We start from the raw sequence: 25,243 nt of genomic DNA, 5'->3' as shown, positions 1-25,243 counted from the left end.
GCCGGGCCGGGCCGGGCCGAGCGGTGGAGCCGGGCCCGCGGAGGCAGCGGCCAGCACCCCGCGCCGGTAGGACACCGTCCCCGGCACTGATGCCCCCGGAGCTGTCCCCGGGGCACCAGCTGGCCGTCCCTGCCTCCTTTCCGTCCCAGCAGGGAGAGCGGGAGCAGGTGGCTGGAGCCTCCTGGGCTCACGGGGCTGGGGGGCAGCGGCGGAGGTGACACCTCCTGGCTCCAGCGGCCAGGCGGCACCTCCACTCTGTGCCAGCTGGGCAAGCTCCAAAGCTGCTGCGGCAGCCCAGCCCGCACCAGGGACCTCCAAAGGGCTGAGCTGGCAGGAGATGGGCCCAGCGGAGATGTGCTCAGATCTTCCATCTTCAGTGCCTACCCCACGCTTAACCCTCCTGCCCGTCCTTTCGAGGTCAGGCCACAAAAAGCAGTAGCTGAAGCCGCCCAGCTGGTTAAGGGCAGGACATAGGTGCTCCAGGCAGCTGTTCCCGTGAAGAGGGCTGGGCATCCTTGCAGAAGGCATGAGGATCGATGCGTAATTTAGTTAGGCTTGACTGAGTAGGAGATGCGGCCAGTGGAGAAGCGGAAATTTTCCACTCTGTCCTAACTGCTTGGCATAGTGATCGCTGGGCAAAACTTGCGAGGGAGGGGGCATGGGTGCCTGGCACATCAGACGTGCTGTGCCGCCCCTGAGGCTGGGGGGAGCCACGGGAGACAGGGGCAGGGCAGTGCATTGCTCCCAGGGGAAACAGGCAAAAAAAAAAAATAGCCCGCGGGATTAGACTGAGCAAGCGTTCCTGTGATTACAGCTCAGAGGTGGGAGCCGGGGCTTTCTTCCCACATTGCTAATCACTTACCCAGCACTCTGAGCGTCTGAGCTTTGCCGTTGTGCCTCCAAGCTGGAAGGTGGGGGCCCATCCTACCTTCCTCCCCCGGGGACCTGACTGCATTGTCAAGCTTAATTCATTAAAATCTGTGAAGTGCTCTGGGCTCCTAGGCTGGAAGGCAGCACAGATCTGGCTCACTCCTGTAATCGCTAAGCAGCACTGAGGAGAAATGAGGTCTGATTTGGCCATGCTGTGTTTCTGCCAGCCAGCAAAGCACAAGGTTAAGCTAAAAGAGTAAGGAAAGTGGGGAAGAACTAAGGCTCCACAAAGTGATCAATCATGTAAAGGTCAAATCCACATTTGAAATATAGCAGACAGTGAGTGAAATCCCAGGGGGCCTGGGCTAAAATCACATCAACAAGAGAAGAGCAACATCTCAAGAGCTAACCAAAATACCACCAGCTCCCAGATGTCCTGCTTCGCCTCCTTCCTTGCTGTGTGGACAGGTGCCTTCATTTGGCCACAGGAGTTCAGGTCCAAGCCTGCAGACATGGGCACCCTCGGGCATGCTGTTATACGGGTTCTTATACCCCCAGCATGGCTCCCTGCCCCGGTGGGGAGGACACCCGAAATGGAGAGCTGGGCTGCCCTGCCTGCCGAGTACGATTCTCCAGAGGAGCCCTCAGAGCCAGAGAAAAGGGTTTCCAGCAGCAGTGCCGGTAAGGCATCGCTGCCTTAGCTCTACCAGCAGTGCTGTGCAGGGCACAGCAAGGCACTGCCAGTGAGGGGGACGCGGTGCGCAGCTGTGAAAGCACAGGCTTTCAAGTGTTTTTGTTTCTTCTGCATAAAACTGGGATTGTTTACATGTATTATCTAGTAGCAGATAAAGTTCTTATCTGACTCAAGCTGCCACCCGCTCTCAGGCATCACGCTGCATTTATCTTGGGACTCCCTTCTGCCAGAGACAAGGGGTGTGCCCAGGCTCCCCACAGGTCTGTTCCCAATGCTGCTCCCAGAGTCACAGGGGATAGTGGCCTTGTGTCCCCTGCAGCCACCTAGGTCCTGCCCTGCTGTCCCCATTCCCTGGTGGCAAGTGCTGTGGGTGAGGACCACCCTCAGCCCTCCAGCTCTGAAGCCTGTGGGGTAGCAGCCTGCGCTGTCTCCCCAGGCAGGCTTGGAAGAGCCCCCAGGACCCTTCTTCTGCACTGCTGGAGCTGCCCAAGACCCAGGCCTGAGCTTTGGGAAGCTCCTGTGAAGTCTGCCAGCCCTTCCCCTCCCCTGCTGCCCTTAGGAAATGCATGTGCTCCTGGAGCGCTAAAATTAGCCAGCCAGCTGTGCCGCACGCTTGCATAGGAGCCTCAGTCCCCAGGCGCGGCCTGCCAGCCAAGTCCGCTGAGGAAGCAGCATTCTACCCGGGGTAACAGGGCTAGCACAGGCTGACACAGGGAGGGCAGCAGGAGAGCCTTTCCCCATTTCGCTGCCCCCTGAGCCTGTGTGGAGACCAAAGCACCAAGCGGCCAAAAGCAGTGGGCAGAAGGGAGAGGGTGTCTTCTCTGGCTGAGCCTGGCAAAGGCTGCCCAGGAGAGGCAGAGCCCCTTCAGGCACCACTCCTTGCCAGCCCCCTCCCCAGCACAGGCCAACAGCACTTTTCCCATCTCACGCACCCCAGGACCCTGCTCCCCCTTGCAGGGGCAGGGGCTCCCTGAAGCAGAGTGGTGCTTCAGACGAGGAGCTGCAGCCTGCCCTGCATGTGGTTCCTCATGCTGCCTTTCGCTTCCCCCTCCCCAGCACGGCTCCTGTACAGAGGCGGCTGAAAAGCAGCGGTGGGAAGCACTGCAGCTGCAGAGGGAACAGGCCATTTTTAGCAGAGCAGCCTCTCCGCTGCTGGGCTGCAGGCAGAGCTGTGCAGGGTTGTGCTGCAGCCTCCCCCCACTCCCTTACACCCAGCAAAGTTCTTGGCCCCTACCCATGAGAGAAAGGCTGTAGCTTCGTGGCACTTCCTCTCTGCCCTATTTCCCACTGGCTGGGATCTGATGGGCTAACTTGATCTCACGTGTTTAAACTGCTAGTACTTTTTGGGGTGAATTTTAACGGGGATGGGGCAGTGCCTGAAGTGCGATTACCCAACCGTGGAGTGCCAGGAGCTGCAAAGGGGGCACGCCAAGGAGCCTGCAGAACTCAGATGCTCCAGGGTGCAGCAGCACTGGAGGGCTGGGGTTCAGGGTCCTCATTTTGGATGCTTCTATTCCATGTCGGGTGCTTAAAGCCTTTTCTGGAGCTGGGTTTAAAATTAGAGGAGAATTTTTCTTGAGTAAATCCTTTTCATGGCGAAGCGTGGGCCGAGAGGGAGGACAGCCCTATTGAGAGCTGCTGGTAACCCCTTAATGATGGGGTGAGCGACGTAGCCAGGAATAGACCCACAGAGGCTGAGAAGGGAGCTTAGTTTTTCACCCTCTGTTGCCTTTTTTCATCGACTATCTCCCCTCATCGTGACGCCAGCATCCTGTGGAAACCCATCTTCCACATCATGAGTATTTACCAACCGTAGTGCTTCACCAACAGCAATGGTTGCTGTCCATGGGAGCTAAGCCTATTCCCAGGGCCCGAGACGGGGAGACAGCAGCTCAGAAAACCCTCTCGAGAACAGGCAATGCCAGAGAAGCGCAGCAGTCCAAGACCAAATGTGCTCACTGAACACTGCCTGTCCTGGCCAAGCCCCGCTGGGAACTGGGTCACGCAAGGAGAAGGCAGGAGTCCCCCAGTCACACCAGTGCGGTAAGTTCCATCTTTGGGGCTTTAACCACCAGCCCACCCTCCCCATGGCCATGCCTTGCCCATGTCACCGGAAATGTTCCCTCTGCCACCGGAGATGGCTCCAGTCCCAGGGCCTGACCACAGCTTTGGGGTCCAGTGCTCCAGGGAGCCAGGAAGAGCTGAGTACCACGGGGCTGACACCACAAAGCCTCTGGCTGCAGCTGGGCAAACCAACCCTAGTAAGCTGCCCCTACATGTGCCCCCTTGCCTGCGATGCAGGCACAGCAAGAGCAGCAAGGGAATCAGGACCCCAGCTGGAGCTCCAGCATCCTCCTGGGGGAATGGGGCAGCCCACATTCCCCTCAGTAAGGCAGGAGGAAAACTGCGAGCCAAGGGACCAACACCGTTCCTCCATAAGAATGGACACATTCATTGCATCCCACGTAGCCATCCATGTGATCCTGCCCAAAGCTCTCACTTTTGTTCCTGCTGCTTGGCTGGCCAGGAAGAGTGACCAAATTTACCTTGAGCAGCTCCTTGGGGAAGTCAGTGCCTCCGTTGAGTCCCTCCAAGTTGCCAATGAAGTCAGAGCAGGACATTCTCTTCCCAATGTTCTGGGGGAGCCAGGGGGAGAGAAACGTGGGGGTTACCTTTGGGTCAGGGACTGATGCTGGCTGGAGTAGGTCCCAGAGCCCAGGAACAGATCCCCCACCTCTGCAGCAGGGTGAGAGACCAGCCAGATCTCAGGGAGGCTGCTTGCAGGTGCTTGCTGCTGGCTTTGCCTAGACTCCAGGAGTTTTAAATAGCCTCCTTTTTCTAAGTTGGTGCTACCCACTTCTGATAGGAGCTGGTTTTGGAGTCTCACTCCCACCTTCTCTCCCTGTCCACTTTGCTGTCCTCATCCCATCTCCACATCTTCCAGCTCAGCACACCTCCTCCAAAGCCCCACTCTTGGCTTCGCCAGCCCAGCCTCTCATACAGCCTTTCTCCTCCCTCCTCCCCAGATATGTTAGGGGTGACCAGGGTCCCATGCCTCCTGCTCATGTGGCTCTGTCCTTGCAAGTCCTCACTCTTCCCCCAGCACCTGTGGTTCAGGGCAGCGGGGTCAGACAATGCAGAGAGAGAAGGGGCCGATGGCAGTGGGAACTTACATGTCCATGCAGATCTGTGTTTAGTAGCATCAGAGCACAGGTGAGAGTGTGGGCTCCATCTGCAGCACAAGCACAGGACAGGAATTAGAGCCCCCAGCTCAGCCCCACAGCTGGTGCTCCAGCCCCTCAGCATGTCAGGCAGGGCATGGGGGCTCCGAGCCCCCCTGAGCCTGCTCCTCCCACCCCAGGCACACGGGGCACACAGCAGTCAGCGCAGCGCTGGCAGCGTGTGGGTGAGTAGGTAGGAGGCCACTGAATTAAAGCTGGTCCCAAACCTGAGCGTACAAACTCCCTTCCAAGCCTGCAGCTCCTTCAGCCAGGCAGTGATACTGCGGCTAATCCTGCAGAGCATCTAGCATGGCAAGGTGGGACCGGCACAGCCCTCTGCCTGCCAGGCAGCATGAACCTCACTTGCCCCAGAGCCAGCCCAGAGCAGACCCAGCACGTGATTGCACACAGGAGAGGTGCAGAGACATGAAACGGTACTAAGTGGGTGTCTGTTATTCCCCGAGTGCTGGGCACCCGAGTTTTCTCACCTGGCTATTCCCTGAGCTGAGGGTCTGAGGGTTGTGGTCTATTTGGTGAGGAGGGCCTTCTTTCGCCTCTTGTGCTAATCTGCTCAAGGTCAGAATTAAGGATGGGTTGAGCCCTAATTATGAATGATCCAACTGGAGCAGTTTTTAAAAAAAATAAAAAAAATCTGACACATCTGTCATTTGAGGGAAATAACTGGGGCTGTCTCCTAAGGCGTCAGTACAGGCTCTCAGCATGCTCTCTGGTTTCAGTTTGAGCACCTTCACCGAGATGACGAACGCATGGGCTCGCTTGAAACGCACACACACGCACACACACACACGCACAGTTTCTTACCCTCCGAAGAGATGGCATTGGGATTACACTCGTAATAGCGCTGGGAAAAATGAGCCAGCACTCGCTCTCGCTCTTGTGTCTCTCCCATCAAGGCCAACTCCTTTAGAAAGGACCTGAAGAAGCAGCAGCAGCATTGGTTACACATGAAGCTCACCAGCAGCTTCTCCAACCCACCCTGCACAGGAGTGGAGCTGTGCTTTCTGGTTTGGAGACCCCCCTGTGTGCTGGATGAAGCCCTGCCATTGCACATCCCTCCCAACCTGCTGCAGGACTCCCCTCCAAGCCTACAGCACCATACCCCGCCAGCACATTGCAGAGACCTACAGCCAGCCCCAGGAACTACACCGGGAAAGGAGGTGGGCGTAACATCAGGAGGGTCTGGGCTCAAGGCCTGGAATTCCAGTCCTAGGTGAACCTGACTGTCACCTGACTGCACTGACCATTGAGTTAAGACCACTTTCTTTGCTGTGTGGCTGAGAGACCACTTTGGGAAACACCCTCCCCTATTTAAGAGGTAAGAGGATCCCCAGGTGGGAATCACAGGGTCTCCCTGCTCCTGCAGATCTCTGTGTGACTGCGGAGGGCACAGTCTGCTGGGACCCCACTGGGGTGGCCACCACACATGCACACATGTACACGCACTCAGCCCTGACCTGAGAGCCTGGTCCAGGCTCATCCCCGTGAACACGAAGAACTTCAGGTACTCCCCTGCCACCATCCTGCTGAACTCGTTGCTGAAATAGAAAAGGGTGTGGGGGGTGGGGGGTGGCGAGAGTGGGATCAACCAGACCATGGGGACAGCCGAAGGCACACAGGGGTGGGGTGGATTCTAGGAGGCTTGGAGCTCCCCAGGGATGTGGGAAGCATGCCAAGGACAGAGACACCCCATACTCCCATGAAACTCAGAGGAGTCATGCACAGATCCAATGGGAGTACTGGGCATGTAAGAGGAACTGGAGAAGCTAGAGCTGGAAGGGCCCGCAAAAGGTCAGCTAGCTATCCCCCTGCCCCAACACCTTACTGAAGCATCCAAGATGCAGTCATGGTAGGAAGGTACCAAAACCTGGACGTCTCCTAGGTTTTAAGACCTTCAGAGTGAACACCTGGTACAGATGTACCAGTCACAGGGAGTGGGCTTTGGGGTCCTGCCAGCTATGCCCTGCCAGCCCAGTGCCCCACAAAGGTAGCAGCTGAGGGTGTACTGCACATACAGGTGGGCCCCTTGCAGAACAGAATGTTCCTTGCGAATACCCACACGTACTTCTTCCCCAAGTGGCGGGCCACATCTGCTTTTTTAAAGCCGTCCAGGTTGTAGAGCCTCTTGGCCAGGCGTTTGGCAGCCTCCAGGTCAGCCTTGTGCCCATTGGAGAGGGTGTCCGTGCTACCCAGGGCCAGCTGCTCCACGCTGTCCATCTCTGAGTCCGAGTCTGAAACCAACTGGCCCAGGGGGTGGTCACTGCAATGGGAAGGGACACTCCATGTTAGCCTGCCTACAGATCCTCTCCTTGTTCAGCTTCTTGGGAAATGCAGGTTCCTCACCCTGCTTCAGAGACCAGCTACTCACTGCTGGGACCCAGGATGAACAACACTGGTTAGAGACAGTCCGAGGTCAGGTCTGAGAGCTAAGGGAAGGTTTGGGGATGCAGCTGGAGGAGAGGTGGGGTGACAGGACAGCTCCAGTGACTGATGACTGGACCAAGGCACCCAAACCCATGTCCAAACTGGATGTGGAGAGGCAGGACTACTGCTCCAAAGTCCCCCACCCTGAGCCTGTGAAACTGCATGTGTGGGCTCAGGCTTTGCCAAGCTCAGCTGTAGCAGAGACTTGGAGCAGAAACATACGCACATCACATGCTGTCCTACAGATCTGCACTAATTTTTTAACCTGGACAAACTCCTTGTGCTGCTCTCGAGTGTAGTTTCTGCCCGAGACAAAATGACTAGAATTTCTTCACTCACTTTTTCCCATCCACTGACTTCAAAGCACTTCACATAAGGGAAAATTGAGGCAGAGAGGGTGAAGACGAATGACCTCCCCCCCAGACTCCCAGCTCACAGTGGGGTGTACTGTCTTCTTCAGGTTGCCCATCAGCTCTCAGCCCATCATGCCTTAAATGGCCACATTAGGAGACACTCTTGGCTTAGCCCCTGAAGCAGTCTGACTCAGCGGTACAGAAGTTATCCCAACCAAAAAGCTGGTTGAATCTAATCAACAACGAACGTTAAGCAACTCTGACCTCGCCCAAATTTTCTGGCAGGCCTCGCAATGTTCCAGTCTGATTTATTTTTAAAAGTCTCTAATTGACTTTGAAGAGGCCTGCTCTCCTGAGCCAATTACCCAGGCCAATCTCCTTGAGGCTCCGCTTCTTCCACGAAGGGCAAGCCTCCTTGCTGCTCAGCGCTGCCCATCCCAAGGGAGCCCTGTGCAGCACTGATAGGCTGTCCCATGCCTCGGGGGGCTCTCAGGTGCCTTCCTCCCACCCTCCCAGCACCCCCAGCCCGTGTGCAGTGGGGGAAGCTGCTCTGTGCTCAAACCTGTGGGCCAGACACTTCCCTGGTGAAAGTGGCTCTGACAGCCTGCAAGTCCCTGGGGAGATGCACCTGGCTCACCCCACCACTGAGCTTGGCAGTGCCAGGCAGTGATTGTCATAAGACTTGGATGGGTGGCCCAGGGCAGATCCGTGCCCATTTGGCACCAGCCCTCCCCAGGGAGCCTGTCCGTCACCCCATGCCACCCTGGTGGGAGCAGCCACAAAAGGGGGCACAAGGTCACTAGGAGCTCACCAGCTCTGAGTCTGCCTGCTCTGGGGAGCTCCACTGGGCAGGAGGCTTCCAGCACCACTGTCCGCATCACCAGCACACCCCAGCACACCCCATCCCATGGGAATCCCTCCCACCTGCGTAAAACGTCTCCTCCTCCCAAAATAGGGTGGCCGCATCCAAAGGTGCCGCTGGCATGGGCCCTGGTGCCTGCTGCCCTCTAGCTGTGCCTGCACTGTCTGGCAGGGCCAAAGCTGCCCTGGGGAGCGCCTGACAGCAGGACAGGCTGAGTGCTGCTGGGCCAGTGCTGGGCACACACCTCAGCCTCACTTCAGCTCCTTGGGCAGCTCCAGCCACTGTGCCCTCAGCCAAGGACAGTGCTCACAGGCTTTTTGCTTCCCAGCAGCAGAGGAGATGAATTCATCCCAGCAACTGGCACCTGCCAGTCATGGGTTGTGGTGACTGTATTTTTTGCTAAAACTCTATCTGCTATCACAGGGTACAGGCACTGTTCCCTTCCCAGCCCAGTGACTCCAAGGCTGCTTTTCCAGCCACAGGCTGAGCTACAAAACTCAAACGCACCCCTCCACCACTCCCTATGCTCCAACTGCACCTCCAGAGCAAGGGGCTGCTGAGTCACCCCCTGAAGACCTTTTCATTCTCAACCACCATCACTAAAGACTCCCAATACCCTTCTGGACCTTGCCTGTCCTGCCTGAGAGGTTGTCCTCCCTCACATGGCCAGTTCCTGGAGCCTCCAGGGACAAACCTAGAGCTCTGAGTCTCCTCCTGTGACCTCTCTTCCCAGTCTGTGGTCCTCAGCTTTCCTACCTAGCGCTGAGCATCCAGGCATGGGGCCATTTACAAAACCTCTCTTGTCCTTCAACATCTGCAGGCTCCCAACCTGTGGCTGCAATTCTTGCCATGCTTCTTGCAATGGGCATGCAGGCATCACAGCCTGGGTCTCAAAGCAGCTCTACGAGCGGGATCTGCTGTCCCCTCCCTCACCAAGTCTCCATACTGAGTTGGGGTTTTACACCAGTAAAGCATAACCTTGCTCTCAGGATGAGGCACTACCCAGCCACGCCATGAAATGTGTTTTCTTCCAACACTCAAGTCACTCTCATGCTGTTAAATATGGACCATCAGCCTGGATAGGCTGGGAGGGCCCCATTCGTGGCACCCATCTGTCACCACTCAAAGCCCAAGCTGACTTGGAGAATGTGCATCTTAAAGAGAGAAAAGCAAGCCCAATCCTCAAGCAAATGGAGAACAGTGCAAAGAGCTGTGTCCATGTCTGAGGCAACTGAGGTGATGCTAATTTTCTTGCCAATGAGCTAATGTCTCAGGGTAGGTTTTTTTTTTAGTGAACTTTCTAAAGTGACATTTCAGTTTGGCTTGAAGAAACACTGAGATAATATTTTTTACATTAGTTACATTTTCAACCCGAGAGCTGGCCCACACTTGAGGACTAAAGATTAAAGTTGGTATTATGCAAGTAGCCTCAGCATGCCTGAAATGAGTCATCGCCGCTACCCACCTAAGACAGCCACTGCTGCCCCCAATGTCGCTGGGAGCACAGGTCCCCATGTCACCTCAGAGGTGTTTGCCAGAGAGCCAAGGTCCCCAGCACCTCTGTCAGCAGCAGTGAGGCGCTTCTGGGGGTCTCTGCAAGGAAGGCATGTGATCCAGCTCAGGGCTTGCCCCGGGACAGAGGGTCTTCACCAGCCACCTCCCACTCCAGCTCAGCATGAGGACCGCGTTGTGCTCCCAGCCCTGGGGAGCTGCTGCAGGACCACGGCCCTACTCGGGGCCACCACACCACAGACGCTCCTTCTCCGGAGCCAGATGCTTCTCCAGAGCCCAAATGTTCCTTCTAGGGGCTAAACACTCTTTTCCTTGAGCTGGATCCTTGTCTCATCCCAATATTCCTCCTCTGGCTGACTGCCTGGAGCTCAGCAGGAGAGACCACAGCACCTTCCCTGGCTGCAGTGCAGTGTGTCACTGCAGGAGCCCTGACACCCTTTTCTCTACTTTGCCACCACAAAGCAGGTTCACTTTGTACCATGTTCTCTCCATGAACCAGGAACAAATCTTCTCTCCTGGATGTGGGTTAGCAATAAGGTACCAGGTCAGCAAAGCCTGTCCCAGAGGGCTGACCTCCAGCTCCTGGCTGCCAGCAGGGATGTATCTGCATGGAGGGACCCTTCCCACACTGCCTCTGCATGGTGGGACCCTTACTGCACCAACGCCCTGCTCCCCAGGAGCAGGGAAGGAGGGACATCCCTGGGGACAGGCTGGGCTGGGTGGTCATTGGTTTCAGCTGGGGGTGCTCAGCTGAGCTCCTGGGTTGTCCAGGGCCTGCCTGACACATTTCCAGGTGAGACACCTGCTGTAGGAAACTCAAAACCTCCAACCATAATCCAAGCACCACTTGGTCCCCATGGGAGGCTGGTTTGCATCCTGCATCATGACAGGACAGGGCAGGGAGCCTGATCCGAGTCTGTGAGGGACACTCGCATAGAGCAGAGCAGCACTCTGCCCTCGATTCCCGATGCCCCGCATGCATGGCTAGATGCCCAATGCCTCCGCCAAGTGAGCCCAGCCTGCCTAATATTGCTGCTAGGAATGTACCAGACTGGATCTTTAGCTGAGCTAAATAAACGCAGTTCCCTCCATCAGTCTCAGTGGAGTGACTTTGATTTATGACAGCCAAGATCTGGGCTGGTTCATTCCTCACAGAATTGAAGTTAGGGCTGGGAGGACACTTGAAGGTCAGCCAGGCCAGCCTCCAACCACAGGCGGGGATGGTCCTACTTTCTGGCAGCTCTGGAGTCCAACCTGGTCCTCAAATCACCCAGCCACAGTGGCATCCGCCAGCGTTACTGCTACCAGATCCAGGTAGAACTGAACTTTGGGCAGCTGTACCCCTCCTCAGTCTTGTTTATCTGCAGACTTCCAGAGCCTCCCCTGCAGCACCAGTCCTCTCCAGAGATGCCTGCCTGTCCTTCATCACCCCATCTCCCCATCCCCTCCTGTGGGGGGCACAATCACTCCTGCAGAGGACAGGGGCCAAGCCTGCAATCCCACCAAACAATTTCTGGAGCCAGCTGAGAGCCTTAAAATCCAGTTACTTACCTGCTGGATGGAGGGTTGTCTTGTCCTTCAGAGACACAGATGCCATGGGGTCAGCACAGGGAAACCTCGATCTCTTGGACCCTTGGGCAAAGCCCAGCCTAGGGGCTCTGGGTCAGACCTGGGGGCTGGAATTAACACCTGACACAAGGGGCTGCATCCCACAGGGATGTGCCATCGCCTGTGCCTTGGTGGGCAGCTCTGCCAGCCCTGGGACCCTGCCTGCTGCCCCCATCCTCCATGCCGTGGAGGGCTGATGTGTCCTGTGTCCCGGCTCCTGCTGCCCTTCGTAGCTCAACAAGGAAATACTTGGGGAAAAATTCCCCTCCCAGCTTGTGCCCTATTTCTTGCTGTGCCAATGCTTGTGGCATGACGTCTTCATCCTGCGCCCTAGCCTTGTCCCCCTCCTGTGCTCCCACCCCATCCTTTCCTCCTTGCTCTCCTCTCCTTCCTCTGCTCAGCCCTCACCCCCAGCCTCCCACATCACACCCCAAATCCACCCCGCAGGGCCCAAAACTGGGCCCAGGCCTCAGGGCATCATCTCACCAGTTTGCCCAGTGCCAGCTGGGAGCTCAGGCCAGCTGAGAGACCTGCGCTGGCCTCGGGAGAGGGAGGGGCACCGGCTCACCGACTGCTGCAGTAACAAAAGGGACCTTATAAAGAAACACAGCGGAGCTTGTTGGCAGGGCCCCGGCGCTCCAGCACACGCTAGCAGCCGCGATCTGGCAGGGAAGAAGGTTCGACTCCCGGCGCATCCTCCTCCTGGGGCGGCTGCCAGCCCTACGGGCTCCCCGGTCCTCCCACGGAGCCGCAGCTCCAGGGCTGAGCTCTCCCTCTAGCGAGGCTCCGGGCGTGCTGCCCCTCACCGTGGTATCTGGCCCTTTTCACCAGGCGGTTTGCAGCCCCCCGCCCCCCACTCCCCCGGCCTTTGCTGCTGCTGCTTTTCCTGCCTGCCCTTCTTTCTGCCCCACCTCGGGCGATACCGCCGGTTCGGGTCCCGGCAGAGCCTGCCTCGCTCGCCCCTTGCGAGGGGGGCGAGTCATGTCCCCTCCCTCTGCGGGCACTCCTCAGGGACAGGCACGGCTGTGCCCGGGGCCGAGGCTGGCTCCGGAGGAGTGGGACGGGCAAGGGGAATTGGGCGGCTGGATTTCAGGGGGCTTGCACCCCCAGGGAGGTGCAATTTGCCCATTTACATCTCCCTGGGGCTGACGCCCCGCAACCCGCAGCACCTGCCTGCAGGGTCGGGTGTATGGGACTGCGGCAAGTGGGGTGGCATTCTGGGCGCCCATTCGCACCCGACAGCGTGGCAAAGCCCGGCGATTTGGACCTGCAGTTGCCAAAGTCTGGCTGCCACCGCAGGAGCCGACCTCCCTGCAGTCCCCAGGGCTGCCCCGGCTCCACCTCGCCATCTCGCCAGCACCACATCTGCCCCCAGCCAGGCCCACCAGCCCCAGAGGGACACCCCCAGCCCTGGAGGGCTCTGCCCACACACACGCTCTGCGGGTCACCATCACAGCCGCGGGGACAGACTGCTTTGACTGCAGCCCTCTGCCCAGCAAGAGCGGGCGACCTGCACACCTTCACTCCCCACCCAGATGGGGCGATAACCTACTCACCAAGCCTCTGACCCACGCTGGGGCTGCCACCATGGGGTGTCCTGTTGTGGAGAGGCAGGGAGAGGGTCCCACACTTGGACCCTTGCTGTTCAGCCACTGCTCCCTCCCTTTCAACCAAGGCCACCAGAGGAGGCTCAGGCATCCCAGCGCCCACCCGGAGAGGCCTTGCTGGGTCTGCACTTAGGCACACTCCCCACGTACAATGTCAAGATAAAAGTCTCAGACTATCGCATGCCGAGGTACACCAGAGCCTTGGTGTGACCTGCAAGGCTGCATGAACCAAGGCCACCGGCCGTGGGGGACACCGCATCTCCCCAGCAGCGCAGGTGACATCACTGGCTTGGCCATCCCTGCCACCGACAGATGGAAAGTCACAGGCTGCAGGACCATGCCCAGCCCAGACCCTGGCCCCGACCATTGCAACAATAAACACCAAACGTTTTGGGGGCACAAGGAGGATGGCTGCAGGGCAGCACACACAGACCTAGACCTGCTGGCGTTTGTCACCAGTCACCCCTCACACCAAAGCCCTGCAGCCTGAGGTCACCTCTGCCAATCTTGAGACTGACAGCCAGTGTAAAGCACAGCCTCCATCACAGAACCCCTGCTGCCCGGGGTCCCTAGTCCATCTGAGCTGGTGGCAGTCTGTCTGGATTGCTTGTGACCGTGGGCAGTGGTGAATGCCCCGCTCTGGCCCCACTGGCACAGGTGATGTTGTACTACAATGGCTGCAGAGGTTCCTTAGCTCCTTTCCCCAGCAATTTCCATTAAATACCCCTTAGTGGGAGCATCACAAGTATACTCTCTGCTCGAGCAGATCAGCCCTGCCAGGTACCAGGAGACACTGGTTCCAGCTCATGGGAACCTTTGTGGTATCAGCTCAGCTACTTCTTCCTCAAACTACTTGGGAAGCTTCAGCTTCATGGTCTAGAAGCTTCATGGTCTTCAGCTTCATGGTCCACTCAGAGTCTAGAAAGTTGGTACCACCAGTCATGGGGAAAGAGGAAACTTCTTGCCCCTCTCCCTTGCCAGAAAGCCCTGCCTCCTGAAGACTGACCCTGCAGATGATGGGCTGTCTCAGCCACTGGTACCCCATGCTTTCCCTGCTTCCCAGTCTAGTTCCTGCTCCCAGTCCCAATCTCCACTCCTCTCCACTGCACAAGACAGCAGATCTCAACCACACCTGCCTCCCTGTCTGCCATTGCCCATGGGGGCAGTGAGGGGAAGCTTGCTCCATGCCAGGGAGCAGAGAGCCGCGCTGCTGCCTGCCGGGAGCCTGCAGCAGGGCCCTGCTCCCCCATGCCTCTTTTCTCACCATCTTTCCTGCAGCCTCCACTTCAGGTCACTGCTGGAGCCAGGGCACCTGCTCACCTGCTGTGGGGTAGTATGGTGGGTCTGAACGTCACATGCAGCCCAGGAGATGGGCAAGAAACAGGGCCTGAATGGGACTAAGAGAAGAGCTGTGCAGAGACCTACAGATAATTAAGGGAATCATTTCTAAATGGGGAAAGGTAGTTGCTTGGGACTCCATATGCATGTTAACAGAAGGCAAGGCTGGTGCTCATGGTGCTGTGGAAAGCCCAAGCCTCAGGGTCCCCAGGCCAGGGAGTGCAGTGAGGACTGCAGCTGGGTTTCCCCTGCGTTCCCTACCACAAAAGCAGAGGTACTCCTGCTTGCGAGGGCTGGAAGAGGAGAAGACAAGAAGCTCAGCAAAGGTGGGCTCAGCAAAGATCCAGGGCAGTTTGGGGAGGGACACAACACTCCTCCATGGCCTGTGCCACAGCCCAGTGCTGCTCTGAAACCTGAACTAGGAGGGGAGTGCAGTGCTGCAGCATCCTCGGCACTGCCAGCACACTCTACGCTCCACTGTCTATAAACTGGTGAGGAAAAACCTCTATTAAGCCACCTCATTGCTGCTGCCAGCTGCACCCTCACACCTCCCTGTGCCCCTGTGGTAGTGTTGCTGTGGTACAATGGCACCCTGTGGACACTGTCCTCTCGCTTTCTCCAGGGTGCTCTGTTTCAGTCCCTTGCCTTCGCAGAGGAATAGGAAGCCAATGCTTCCTGCAGAGAGCACTGATCATGGCTGGATACTGCCACCCTTTGCTGCCTTGTGCCTCTCAGACATCATCAGTTTTACTGCACAAACCTTGCCTGGCCTCTGTGGCCTCTGTGCCATGGTGGCACCGAGCCATGTCCCTGGCTTCAGTGTCCCAAAGAAAGGGAAGGCCTAACCTGGCATCTCTCTGCCCCAAAATGCCCTTGGAGTGATCCAAGGACCACAGAGCAGATGTGATACTCCACTCTCCTCTCTTGACTGCAGACACCAAAGACACAGAGCTCAGATCCCCACCTGGCCATCCCAAGCTGAGCCTACAAGGATGGCATAGGTTGTGACCAGAAGTGACATAGGTTTGGTCTGGAAAAGACCAAATCCAAAAAATTTTGGTGTGGAAAAGACCAAAGCCTAGAAAGTGGATGAGCGATCCAGGAAGCTCTGGCATTGCGCAGAAGGGCAGAGAGACCTTGCAGGGAGGCAACGCAAACAGGAAGGTCAGTGCTGGCATGACTGAGATACCAAGTTCTCCAAGAGCCACCAGCTCTGCTGCTGAACCACTCGACCAACCTGACATCCAGACCAGACCTGACCACACTCCAGATGAATGTACCCTGGAAAAGGGAAAAGACGCGGCCTGCCCACCTGCCACGTCACAAGTGCCTCAGCCCAAGACCTTTCTGGAAAGGGGAGGAGTGCAGGAAGGTAGTGTTTCAGCCTGGACATGGTCTCACATAGGGACAGGTTAGAAGTGGTGGGGCTGAGCTCCCCCAGCCCTCTCCACCAGAGATGCCCCAGGCATGGGGCAGCCATCCTGAGCCCACATGCAGGCAGGCACGGAGCAATATACAGGAAGCCTCTGGTGGGCTGTGCTCATCTCTGCCCTCCATCTCCCAACATACACAAGGCTGAGCAGGTTCAGGAGGCCAGGACAATAGGTACAAGACCATGGGACTCTTCCCGACAAGAAACAGGAGGCTCCTACTCGGATGGTAAGGGATGCAGCAGTATCAGGAAGTCTTGGCCTCCAGGAGGGAGGGTACTCATATTTCTACTGGTACTCGACTTCTGACTGGCCTCTGTCCACAGTCACCATGGATGCTGGACTGCTTTGCAACAGAAGCCACCATGGGATTGAAGTCCTGGGACTCCCTGCTTGCTAGGCTGGAGGAAACCTCACAGCCCTCCAGCACCAACAAAGCTGGCAAAGATGAAAAAGGAGATGCGCTCCCACTACATGCCCACCACAACACCGTGGTGATCACTGGCCTTATCGGTCACTTCACAGAAAATCCAGCACACCCAGTCCTGACCCTTCCCCTCTTCCCCAGAAACAGAGGTTAGGCTCTGGCTGCAAAACACGCCACACAGGGTTAGACTCCACACTGAGCTTTGGTGGCCCAAGCAACTTTGGTCACTCACCTCATGTTGGAGGAGGCCAAGGGAGTACCAAAGCTGTCCTCTGAGTGGCAAGGGCTGTGCCGAGCACCCTTTCTTCGTCTCCCCCACTCCTCCTCCCTCTCGGTCCAGGGGGCATCTGTGGCCGAACTGGTCCCAGAGTCTGGCTCCAAGTGAGCCAGAGGAGCAAAGTTCTCCTCTATCAGCTTGGCGCTGTCTCGGATCTGTCCCTGTATTTCTGGGGTGAGGGTTGGGAGGTCAAAAGTGAAAACAGTCCCATGGGTGCGGGCTGGGGAGGAGAGGATGTCAATGGAGTCCAGGCTGGTGTAAGATGTGCCTTTGGCTCGATGGGACTCCATGATGCTCTCAAAATGCTTGCTGAAAGAGTCCATGCCATCCTTGGAGAGGCTGTGCCCTAGGAGGAAGGGCACTGGAGACTTGAGCATGCCCTGCATGTCTCGGTCCATGATCCTAGAGGGAAAGAGAGAAGAACTGGTCAGTGAGGAGCAAGGGATCAAAGCCCTGAAACAAAAGCCCATGCGCTGCTTCAGAAGGAAACTGGGGAGGGCAGAAATCTCCTCTGAACATCTGTAGACCTCCAAGGAAACGCCTTGCCTCCCCAGGACATCATGGGAAGAGGGACTGGGCTGGCCTCACTCCAGACATATGCTTCTCCTTTAATGCACCACAGACTTTTGTTCCTTTAGTGGCTCATCCTCATAAGAAGCTTATGAGATGGCTACTGCTCCCAGTCACTCGACTTGAGTTTAGATCCAATAAAGGGCTCAAGCACCAGAAGCAGGATGTGGTTCAGCTCCATTTCCAACCAAATCTGGAAGTGGCTGAATTTTCCATGAGCCTTCAGAGCTCCTGGCACCCAGAAGGCTCCTCCTGAAGCTGCTCAGGACAGCACAACACCTTCCTCCATGAATGCAGCACCATGGTTGCTGAGCACCACACTCAAAGCATGACCAATACCCACCTGCAAGGTCTGCTGGCTGGTCCCAGGAGATGTCTGGGACCCGGCACAAGGCAATGTTGAGTCCCAGGAGACATTTGGGACCAAGCACAAGGCAGTGCTGAGCCCCAGGTTTCCCCAGGCAGTACAGAAGGAGTCTCACACCCAGCTCGGGACTCAGGGACCTGAGCTGGCCCATGTCCTAGAGGCCAGGCTTGGTCCTGGCTCATCATCTTGTCAGGGATCAGCCCCGTAGGAAGGCCCAGCCTGTCTCCGATGCAGGTCTGGGTCCAGTCCAACACAGGAGTTTCTAAACCCTGAAGCCCTGAGTGTTTTGTCCTGTAAATGAGGTGAAGCGCAGCCTGCCCATCCGTCTGAGCACGTGACGACAGGCACACTTCCAACCCAGGGAACATCAATGCTTCAGCTGTACAAACATGAACACAGCCCTAAAAGCCTACTTTACTCATAAGCCGCTATCATTTTATTAAAGCAGCAGAAAAGCACCTCTGATTAAAGGAAAGGAACTGCTCCAGCTTGTCATAACATTTGTTATGAACAAACAGCTTCGTACAAAGGGCTCAGAAGATGCGTTGCTGTTACAACCACCAAATGATTTTCATTCATTAGCCTTCACATACCACTCAAAAATCTCACCCTGACTACTTCAGCAGGTCAAGTGCTGGCAGCTTGACTCCCCCAGAGTGCCGGCTGGCTTCAAGGGGGGGGGCAGCAAAGCCAGATGCAGGTAAGCAAGGCAGGGTGGAGGCTGCTCTCACCCACCAGCGTTTCCCTGACTGTGCTGCACCGCTTGATGCTCTTACCATTCCCATAGGAGCACAAGGAGCAGCCACCTCTGGGGTGGCTTTCTGGTGAGGGCAAGGCAGAATAGACCTCTTTAACATCTTGCAGATGAGCTTTACAGATGTTAACATGCAGTCACTGTCGTCACCACCCAGTTGTGTGCTACTAAACCGAGCTAATGCCACTGACTTTGTTTTGCGCCTCAAATCCATAAGGAGGGTGACGGGTTGTGCTGGGGAGGACAATGCCACCAGATGGAAGGGACCTTGTTCCCAGGAGAGGGAGCTGGGCTCATTCTTGTGACCAAGTATATTGCCACCAAGCCACAGAAGAAAACACAGCTGGTTTTGTCCACACTATCCAAGCTCTGGATGTAATCTCTGCACCCCAAAATATCAAGCGCAAAGCCGTTCAGCTCCAGAAGGATCCAGTTGCAGCAGCATGGGCACAATGCTGCTTGCAGACACCACTCCTGCTTGGACCTAGATGCTTCATCAGCCACCGCTGTGCTGCCCAGCCCCCCGTGCCTGCTCCAGCCCCCCAGGAAGGTTCACTGCACTGTCACCAAGCCAGACAAACGCAGCTGGGAAGAGCAGAGGAGGGAGGAGACACAGAGGCTGTAATCGAACATCTGCACAAGGGTGACAGAAGGGTGACAGGCAACAGGGAAGCAAACAGGTTTCCAGCCCTGAGCTGGGGTGGGAGAGGCAGTGAGCCTTCCTTGAGAGAGGTGGGTATGGAGGAGAAGCAGATCCTGGGAGCCGATGGCCACGTTGCATTGCACATTAGTGGCAAAGCCAGCAGCACTTCAGGCGAAGGTCTGCCCACAGGGACCGCGGGGGTCTGGGCAACTGGGCTTCAGCAGCTGCATCTGATGGCTGATGGAGGGGAAGGGGCCTACCCCATTGTCCCTGCCTGGTGCTGCAGAGCTGTGCTGTCCCCGACAGGGGGGAGAAGAGGGGAAAATCTCTCTCCTTAGGCCCTCAACAGTTTTCTCTCTCTGCCCAATGTTCCTGTGACCCTCCAGACTCCTGACTGCCCCAGCCATGCCCCACTCCTCCTGCCTGCACGGACATGGCAAGCATTGTGCAGGGGTCCCAGCTCAGCCCGAAGAAGGTGAGGCCGTACAGCACCACACAGCAGCCCCTCACTTTTTACTCCTCTCTGAACAAAGCTCTTGTACAGACCAGCCCCAGCAGCTCCTTGCACTCCCTCCAGGTCCCTTCACACATCTCCAGCCTGGCAGCTGCCTGCTCTTAGGGCTCAGTGTCCTAACTCCAACCCATGCTCAGCCACAAGTACTGACCACAGGCACTGCAGTCTCCCCTCCCAGCTGCCCACACTCCCCTGCCACATCCACGCCATCACTCCGGGGCCACGCTGTTGCCAGTCCTCCCCCACGAGCTGCAGGCACCTTCCCCAGCTCATTGGCAGGTGCCTGCCGGCGTCACCCTGAGAATCCCCTCTCCAGCCCGAGCCTGTGGGATACAGGAGCATCACCCCAAGCTGCGGCTCTGTGGCCACGTTGGGCTCTGGGACAGAGGCTCAGCCTCAGCACAACACATCAGAAGCTCGTGGCAGGTTAAGCACATGCTTAAGCATTTGACGAAATCAGGGCCATAACCATTTTTTTAATCCTCAACAAGGCTTGCCCTGCAGCTATTTTCTCGCCACCAAGCAGTGAGCACAAAGCCTCTGGAAAGGCTCCCCAGGTAGCAGATCCAAGGGCTTTTCCAGGCAAGACTGCTGTGCTTGCAGGGAGAAAAGGCGTCTCTGCCTCCCCCCAGTCCTCCATGCTCTGGGGGGAGTGGGGCAACCCCCAGCAAAGCCTCTTCTCTCTTATCAGCCCAAGGCACCCATGCTGCGGGCCAAGCTGGGCCCTGCCTCCAGCTTAGCCAGCACGCCTGTTGATGCTCAAGGAGGAAGGGAATTGAGCCTGCTTTCACTGACAGGTCTCAGCTCTCCAGGACTAACGGGAATAAAGACAGTAAATGCTTAGACTAGTCATTACAATCAGTAGATCTGACTCTAAATATATTCAGGGAGTGGATTTGCTGGAAGAAGACACCATTTCTTCTGTCACTTTCCATGTCTCATTTGATTTGGTGTTGCATTTTTTTAGCTGTTAGCACGCTCTTATTTTGGGAGGGTAAATCACCAAAGAAGATGCCCTTTGGCCAGAATATGAAGGACAACAAGATAGTACCAAGCCAAAATCTCCCTCGCAGAGGGTGCTAAATCCTTAAGGCTAGATTTTCAAAGGGATTTACATATCTAAATGCTGCAAATCAGCATCCAAAGGTGCTTCAGTAATTTTGTAGGGCTGGTCCTTCCCAGCTACCAGGACAGGCCTGGGGTACAGCAGCTCCTGCAGCAGCAGAATGGTGCTGGCTTTAGGGAGCCCGGGGGGCTTCTTAATCACCCCAGCATCACCCTCCTGTGAGCAGGCAAAGCAGAAAGCTTGAAGTAGAAAACATCAGTACTAGTAACTGGTAAACAGGGAGGAGGACTGCAGCTGCAGAGCACAGAAACAGTGCGTAAGCAAAAACCAGGGCCGTAATGCAGCGACTAAGCAAGCTCACGGTTTGAGCTTTGTGATTTTCAAGATGCTGCCTGCAGGGTCTGCACCTACCTGGGGAATATTCAGGGGCCCGCAAAGCGAAAAAACCCACTGGCCCACAAAGAAGCCACATAAAATGAACATGATGCCCCTATATACACATTGGTAATTATACTGGGAGCACTGTCTTTAGGGGCAGCAATGCATTTAAGGATACATCCAAGCTTTCAGAGCTGTCTGGGGAGCTACAGTAAGGTGTCTCAGAGGGCAAAAAGCAGGTCTAGGCTTACAGCTCAGAAGACTTGTAGTGGCCTAGTACATATTTGGAAATAAAATATCATTGTGCAAGATAATTGTTACAGTAACTTGAAGAACTTGCTTGCAGTGATAATAATTTTATATCTTACTCAAATCTTCCATCACTATTCATTTAGAAAAAAATATATAAAAAAATGACTTATTTTCAACTTTTCTCTAGAACCCAAAGTTTTTGAAGACAGAGTGGGTGGCAGGGAGAGATGTATCCATCCCCTCCACTAGAGATGCAACAGCTCCCCTTGAGATGCACAACTTCCCTCCTCATCAGCCCAGCACCTTTGTGCTTTTCCTTCCCAGTGCAGGGGCACCACTGGGGGTTATATCTTCATTACCTTTTCCCACTGCCAACATCAAACCTCCCTTTTCCTTTTCTTCCACTTAAATACTCCCTGCCTGCCTTTTGCACAGCTAGGTGAGTGCATGCTGCAATGCAGCATCCCAGGCATAGCCCTGGTTTTGCGATTCCCAGGCAAGACCTCTCCCCACTCCTGTGGAGCACTTGATGGTGGTGCTGAGCCCCCTCATCTCACCCAAGACTCTTTGCCAATACACATCAGGAGTTGCCCTTGGCTGCTGCTGCCTGCACAGGCATCTTCCGCTCCCTGCCAGGGCCTTTCCTCTCCAGGTGGCTGTCCCACACAGTGCTCTAGAGCTCCTTCCCCTCCTGATGCCTCCTGGGGTAGGCGGATGACGCCTGTCACTTCTCATGGTCAAACTACCACTCCAGAGGACGCTCCATGGGCAGAGGCTTGTGCCACCAGGCCAAAATGCCATCTCCCATAGGTCCTAGTTGCCAGTGCCTGACACAGGGCAGATGGCAGCTCAGATGGCCTTTAGCTTTAACTGAACGATAACCATGCTGTCACCCACTCCGTCAGCCTCCCAGCACAGGGTGTTTTGCCACACAAGTGAAAAACGACACAAAAGGCAACAAAAGGCTTTTTGCAGCCCAACACATCCCCCACTCTTTCCCAAACAATGCAAATACCCACTGAGGCCAAGCAAAAGGGACCGCTCCCAGCGCCAAAGCAGAGCCGTCTGCAGAGAGGAAGGCAGCCCGGCAGCGCCTGCCAGCACACAGCAGCTCCAGGGCACTGTCTGGGCTCAGGTACCCTGACACCATCACCCCAACACCCGACAGCACCGGGGCAGTATGTAATTAACCTGGCGGGACTTGCGCCGGGAGGCCTCGGCTCAGCCGAGCGACCTGAGCTGCAGGGCTCACCCCGGGGGAGTGCAGTGCGCAAGGCTGCATCACCTGTGCTGCCCTCCTCTTTCCATAGGGCCATGAGGGCCCCCTCCCAGTCTCAGACCCAGTCCCAATCCCAGCAGGGCGATCCAGGACCCCATCTGACCCCCCACTCACAGCACACAGGGAGCCATTGGGATTTTTAGCTCAGCCACTCTTTTGGCAGAGCCTGTTTTGCCATGCAGGGGACAATAAAAAGGGCGAGAGGAGCTTTTTGCCCCCATGCACAGAGCCTCACCTTTCCCTGTTCTCCTTCCTCGTCGCCTCAAACACCTCATCGTCGTCATCCATGTCCCCATCCCGCAGCTCGTCCTTTGGGAAGCTGGTGCCCAGGGCGGGGGCCTCCTCCGGTGTGCTGTTCCTCCTGCCCGGTGTGCCCCCGAAACTTGGATTGCTCTCACTGTCCTTCTGGCTCTCAATTGCTGAATCCACCTCCTCCTTCTCAGCCAGTATGTCATCGATGTTGGTTTCGCGATAGCACCTCAGCGGCACGGTGTCTAGGTCAGTCTCAGAGTACTTCACTGTCCTCCTTATGATCCCAGTCTCGCAGGAGCCAGGCTTCTGGCTGCCCGGAGGAGACATCTCTATCTCCACCTCCACGTGGCTCAGGCTGTGCTCAGGCACTGACCCTGGCGGTTCCGTGGGCAGCAGGCGGACAGGCTTCTGGGGGCGCTTGGCCAGGGGAGCGGAGTCAGGGGCAGAGGAGCCTGCAAGGGAGCCCCGAGCACTCAGAGCTGTGGGGAGCTGCGGCGGGGAGCGCTGGGGAGCCACTCCTGCAGCATCACACACACACACACACACCCCCCCCAAGAGTGGGGTCACACATGTGATGGGCACAGGGGAAAGGAGAGGGGGAGCCAGAAGGAAAAAGGGTGAGAGAGGCAGAGACAGGGTGCTGTCAGTGCTAGTGCACCCGCAGCCATCCCTGAGCCCCCATCCGAACACCAAAGCCCTTCTGCAGAGGCAGCCAGGGGCTGCCAGGGGTCAGGGCTCTACGTCACCCACTTGGCACAAGGCTTTGCACAGCCACAGGGGACTCTGTGGGGAGGTTCATGCGAGCAGCATCTGGCCCCAGGTGGACATAAACTGGTCAATCTTGGGGGAGGATCTCAGCTGTCCGGTGGGCACCAAGTCCCAAGGGATGGGCAGCCCCCCAGGGGGAGTCCCAGCAGCGATTCAGACTTGCAAAGGAGAGGTCGGTCCAGGCGAGGGCATCCCCCTGCAACTTCTTACCTGTCTTTGGGGTGTCCGAGGAGCCGTAGAAGAATTCCCACTTGGCCCTGGCGATGCGCTGGGCATGGGCCGAGCTCTGCCGGGGGTACGGCCAGGCATTGCCCTGCAGAGGGGAGAGTGGTAAGTGGGCAACGGACTCTGGGGCAGAGCCCATGCCTGGTACGGGACACCCCGGCACCTACCTGGGGTCGGGGTTCTGCCTTCAGGGGGCTCCTGGTGAAGGCAGGGAAGTCCTCTGGCAGCCCATTGATGAGGGAGTGGCAGAGGCAGTCAGCATCAAGGGCACAGGGCTCCTTCCTGCAGGGATGTGTCCCTCCTGGGGTCCTGCCACCGGCCAGGAGCGGGTCAGACAGCGAGGCCTCCAGCTTCAGTGTGCGCAGGAGCCGCTCCTGGGGCAGGGGCAGGGGCTGGTGCGACCCCGCATCCCCACCAAGCTCCAGGCTGCGGCTGAGGCTGTGGGGGCCATTCTCCCAGCAGGGTTGGGGGGGTGGCAGGCCGCCCAGGGTCCGCACACTGGCCTTCTCGATGAAGCGGAAGGTGACGACAGAGCTGTGTCCCTCTGGGGCCGCTGCCACCAGTGGGCTGCGGCTGCCCAGGGAGGAGAGCACGGGGCTGGGCCGATCCCGCCGTGGGGTGCTGGGGGCCGTCAGGCGCCCCATGCCTGGGCAGCTCCCGTTGCCAAAGGGAGCCACCTCCACCGGCTTGCGGGCCAAGGAGCCAGTGCTGTTGTAGAGGCCAAGGGGGCAATGGTGGGCATCTTGGGCCAGGCCCTTGCGCAGGAGGTGGAGGCGGCCAGCATTGAGGTTGGGGGTGAGGCAGTGCAGGGGGCTGTGCCTCCTGGCTTCTGGGCTCCCCCCTGCCAGCCAGGGCCTCCAGTCCACCCTGCGGGTACATGGTGGGGGTGAGGCAGCACAGCCCTCCTTGGGGTGGAAGCGGACGGGTCCCCCTGCCTGGGCCATCCTGCCGGAGGAGGGCAGGGACTTGTCAGGTCCGGAGCCCAGCAGGGTGGCACGGGGATGGTGAGGCGGGTTCCCAGCACCCCCAAGATGATGGCCAGGTTGAGGGGCGACACATCCTCAGGCAGCCCTGAAACAAGGGCGAGGAGAGCTGGTTAGGGGAGGGAGGACACACGAAGAAGTCCAGGACCGCGGGGAGGAAGGGAAAAGGTGCTCTGTCCTCACAGCAGAAGAAAGAGATGCTCCAGGTGAGATAGCCCTCTTCAAACCTCCTCCTGCTGCAAGAAGCAGGCAAGGTTCTTTGTGGGCATCACACTGCAGGGATGCTGGCAGCCGTGGCAGCCCTTTGCTTGGTCCCCAGGGACCCAGAGTGTTTGCTTTCTTCCCAGGGTGCCAGGATGCTCAGGCACTTCGCCCACAGACCAGCACCCCAGACATGGCGAGAGAGCGCACTATGCGCTTTAAAATGGGTTTCATTCATCCTGCTTCAGGCTGAATGTATTTACTACCTACAGCCTACTAAAATCACTTCAATAAGGGGGAAAGAAAATGATACACTGGATCACTGAGACATCCTCCAATTACACTTACTC

General features: G+C 57.1%; 1 protein-coding gene across 1 annotated transcript in view; it reads right to left on the bottom strand.

Moving 5' to 3' along the window:
• The window catches only part of PSD (pleckstrin and Sec7 domain containing), a 34,934-nt gene extending 10,281 nt beyond the window's left edge, over nucleotides 1-24,653 (bottom strand). The window contains 10 exon segments of the mRNA XM_010567912.1: nucleotides 4,111-4,200; nucleotides 4,738-4,796; nucleotides 5,608-5,720; nucleotides 6,261-6,341; nucleotides 6,869-7,063; nucleotides 12,948-12,972; nucleotides 16,625-17,021; nucleotides 22,690-23,168; nucleotides 23,695-23,797; nucleotides 23,877-24,653. Coding sequence (XP_010566214.1) covers nucleotides 4,111-4,200; nucleotides 4,738-4,796; nucleotides 5,608-5,720; nucleotides 6,261-6,341; nucleotides 6,869-7,063; nucleotides 12,948-12,972; nucleotides 16,625-17,021; nucleotides 22,690-23,168; nucleotides 23,695-23,797; nucleotides 23,877-24,653 — 2,319 coding nt within the window.
• Between the last annotated feature and the right edge of the window lie 590 nt (nucleotides 24,654-25,243).

Source organism: Haliaeetus leucocephalus, unplaced genomic scaffold (assembly GCF_000737465.1).
Source record: "Haliaeetus leucocephalus isolate CR32 unplaced genomic scaffold, Haliaeetus_leucocephalus-4.0 Scaffold229, whole genome shotgun sequence".
Classification (NCBI taxonomy): domain Eukaryota; kingdom Metazoa; phylum Chordata; class Aves; order Accipitriformes; family Accipitridae; genus Haliaeetus; species Haliaeetus leucocephalus.
This window is presented reverse-complemented; position numbering and strand designations above follow the sequence as displayed.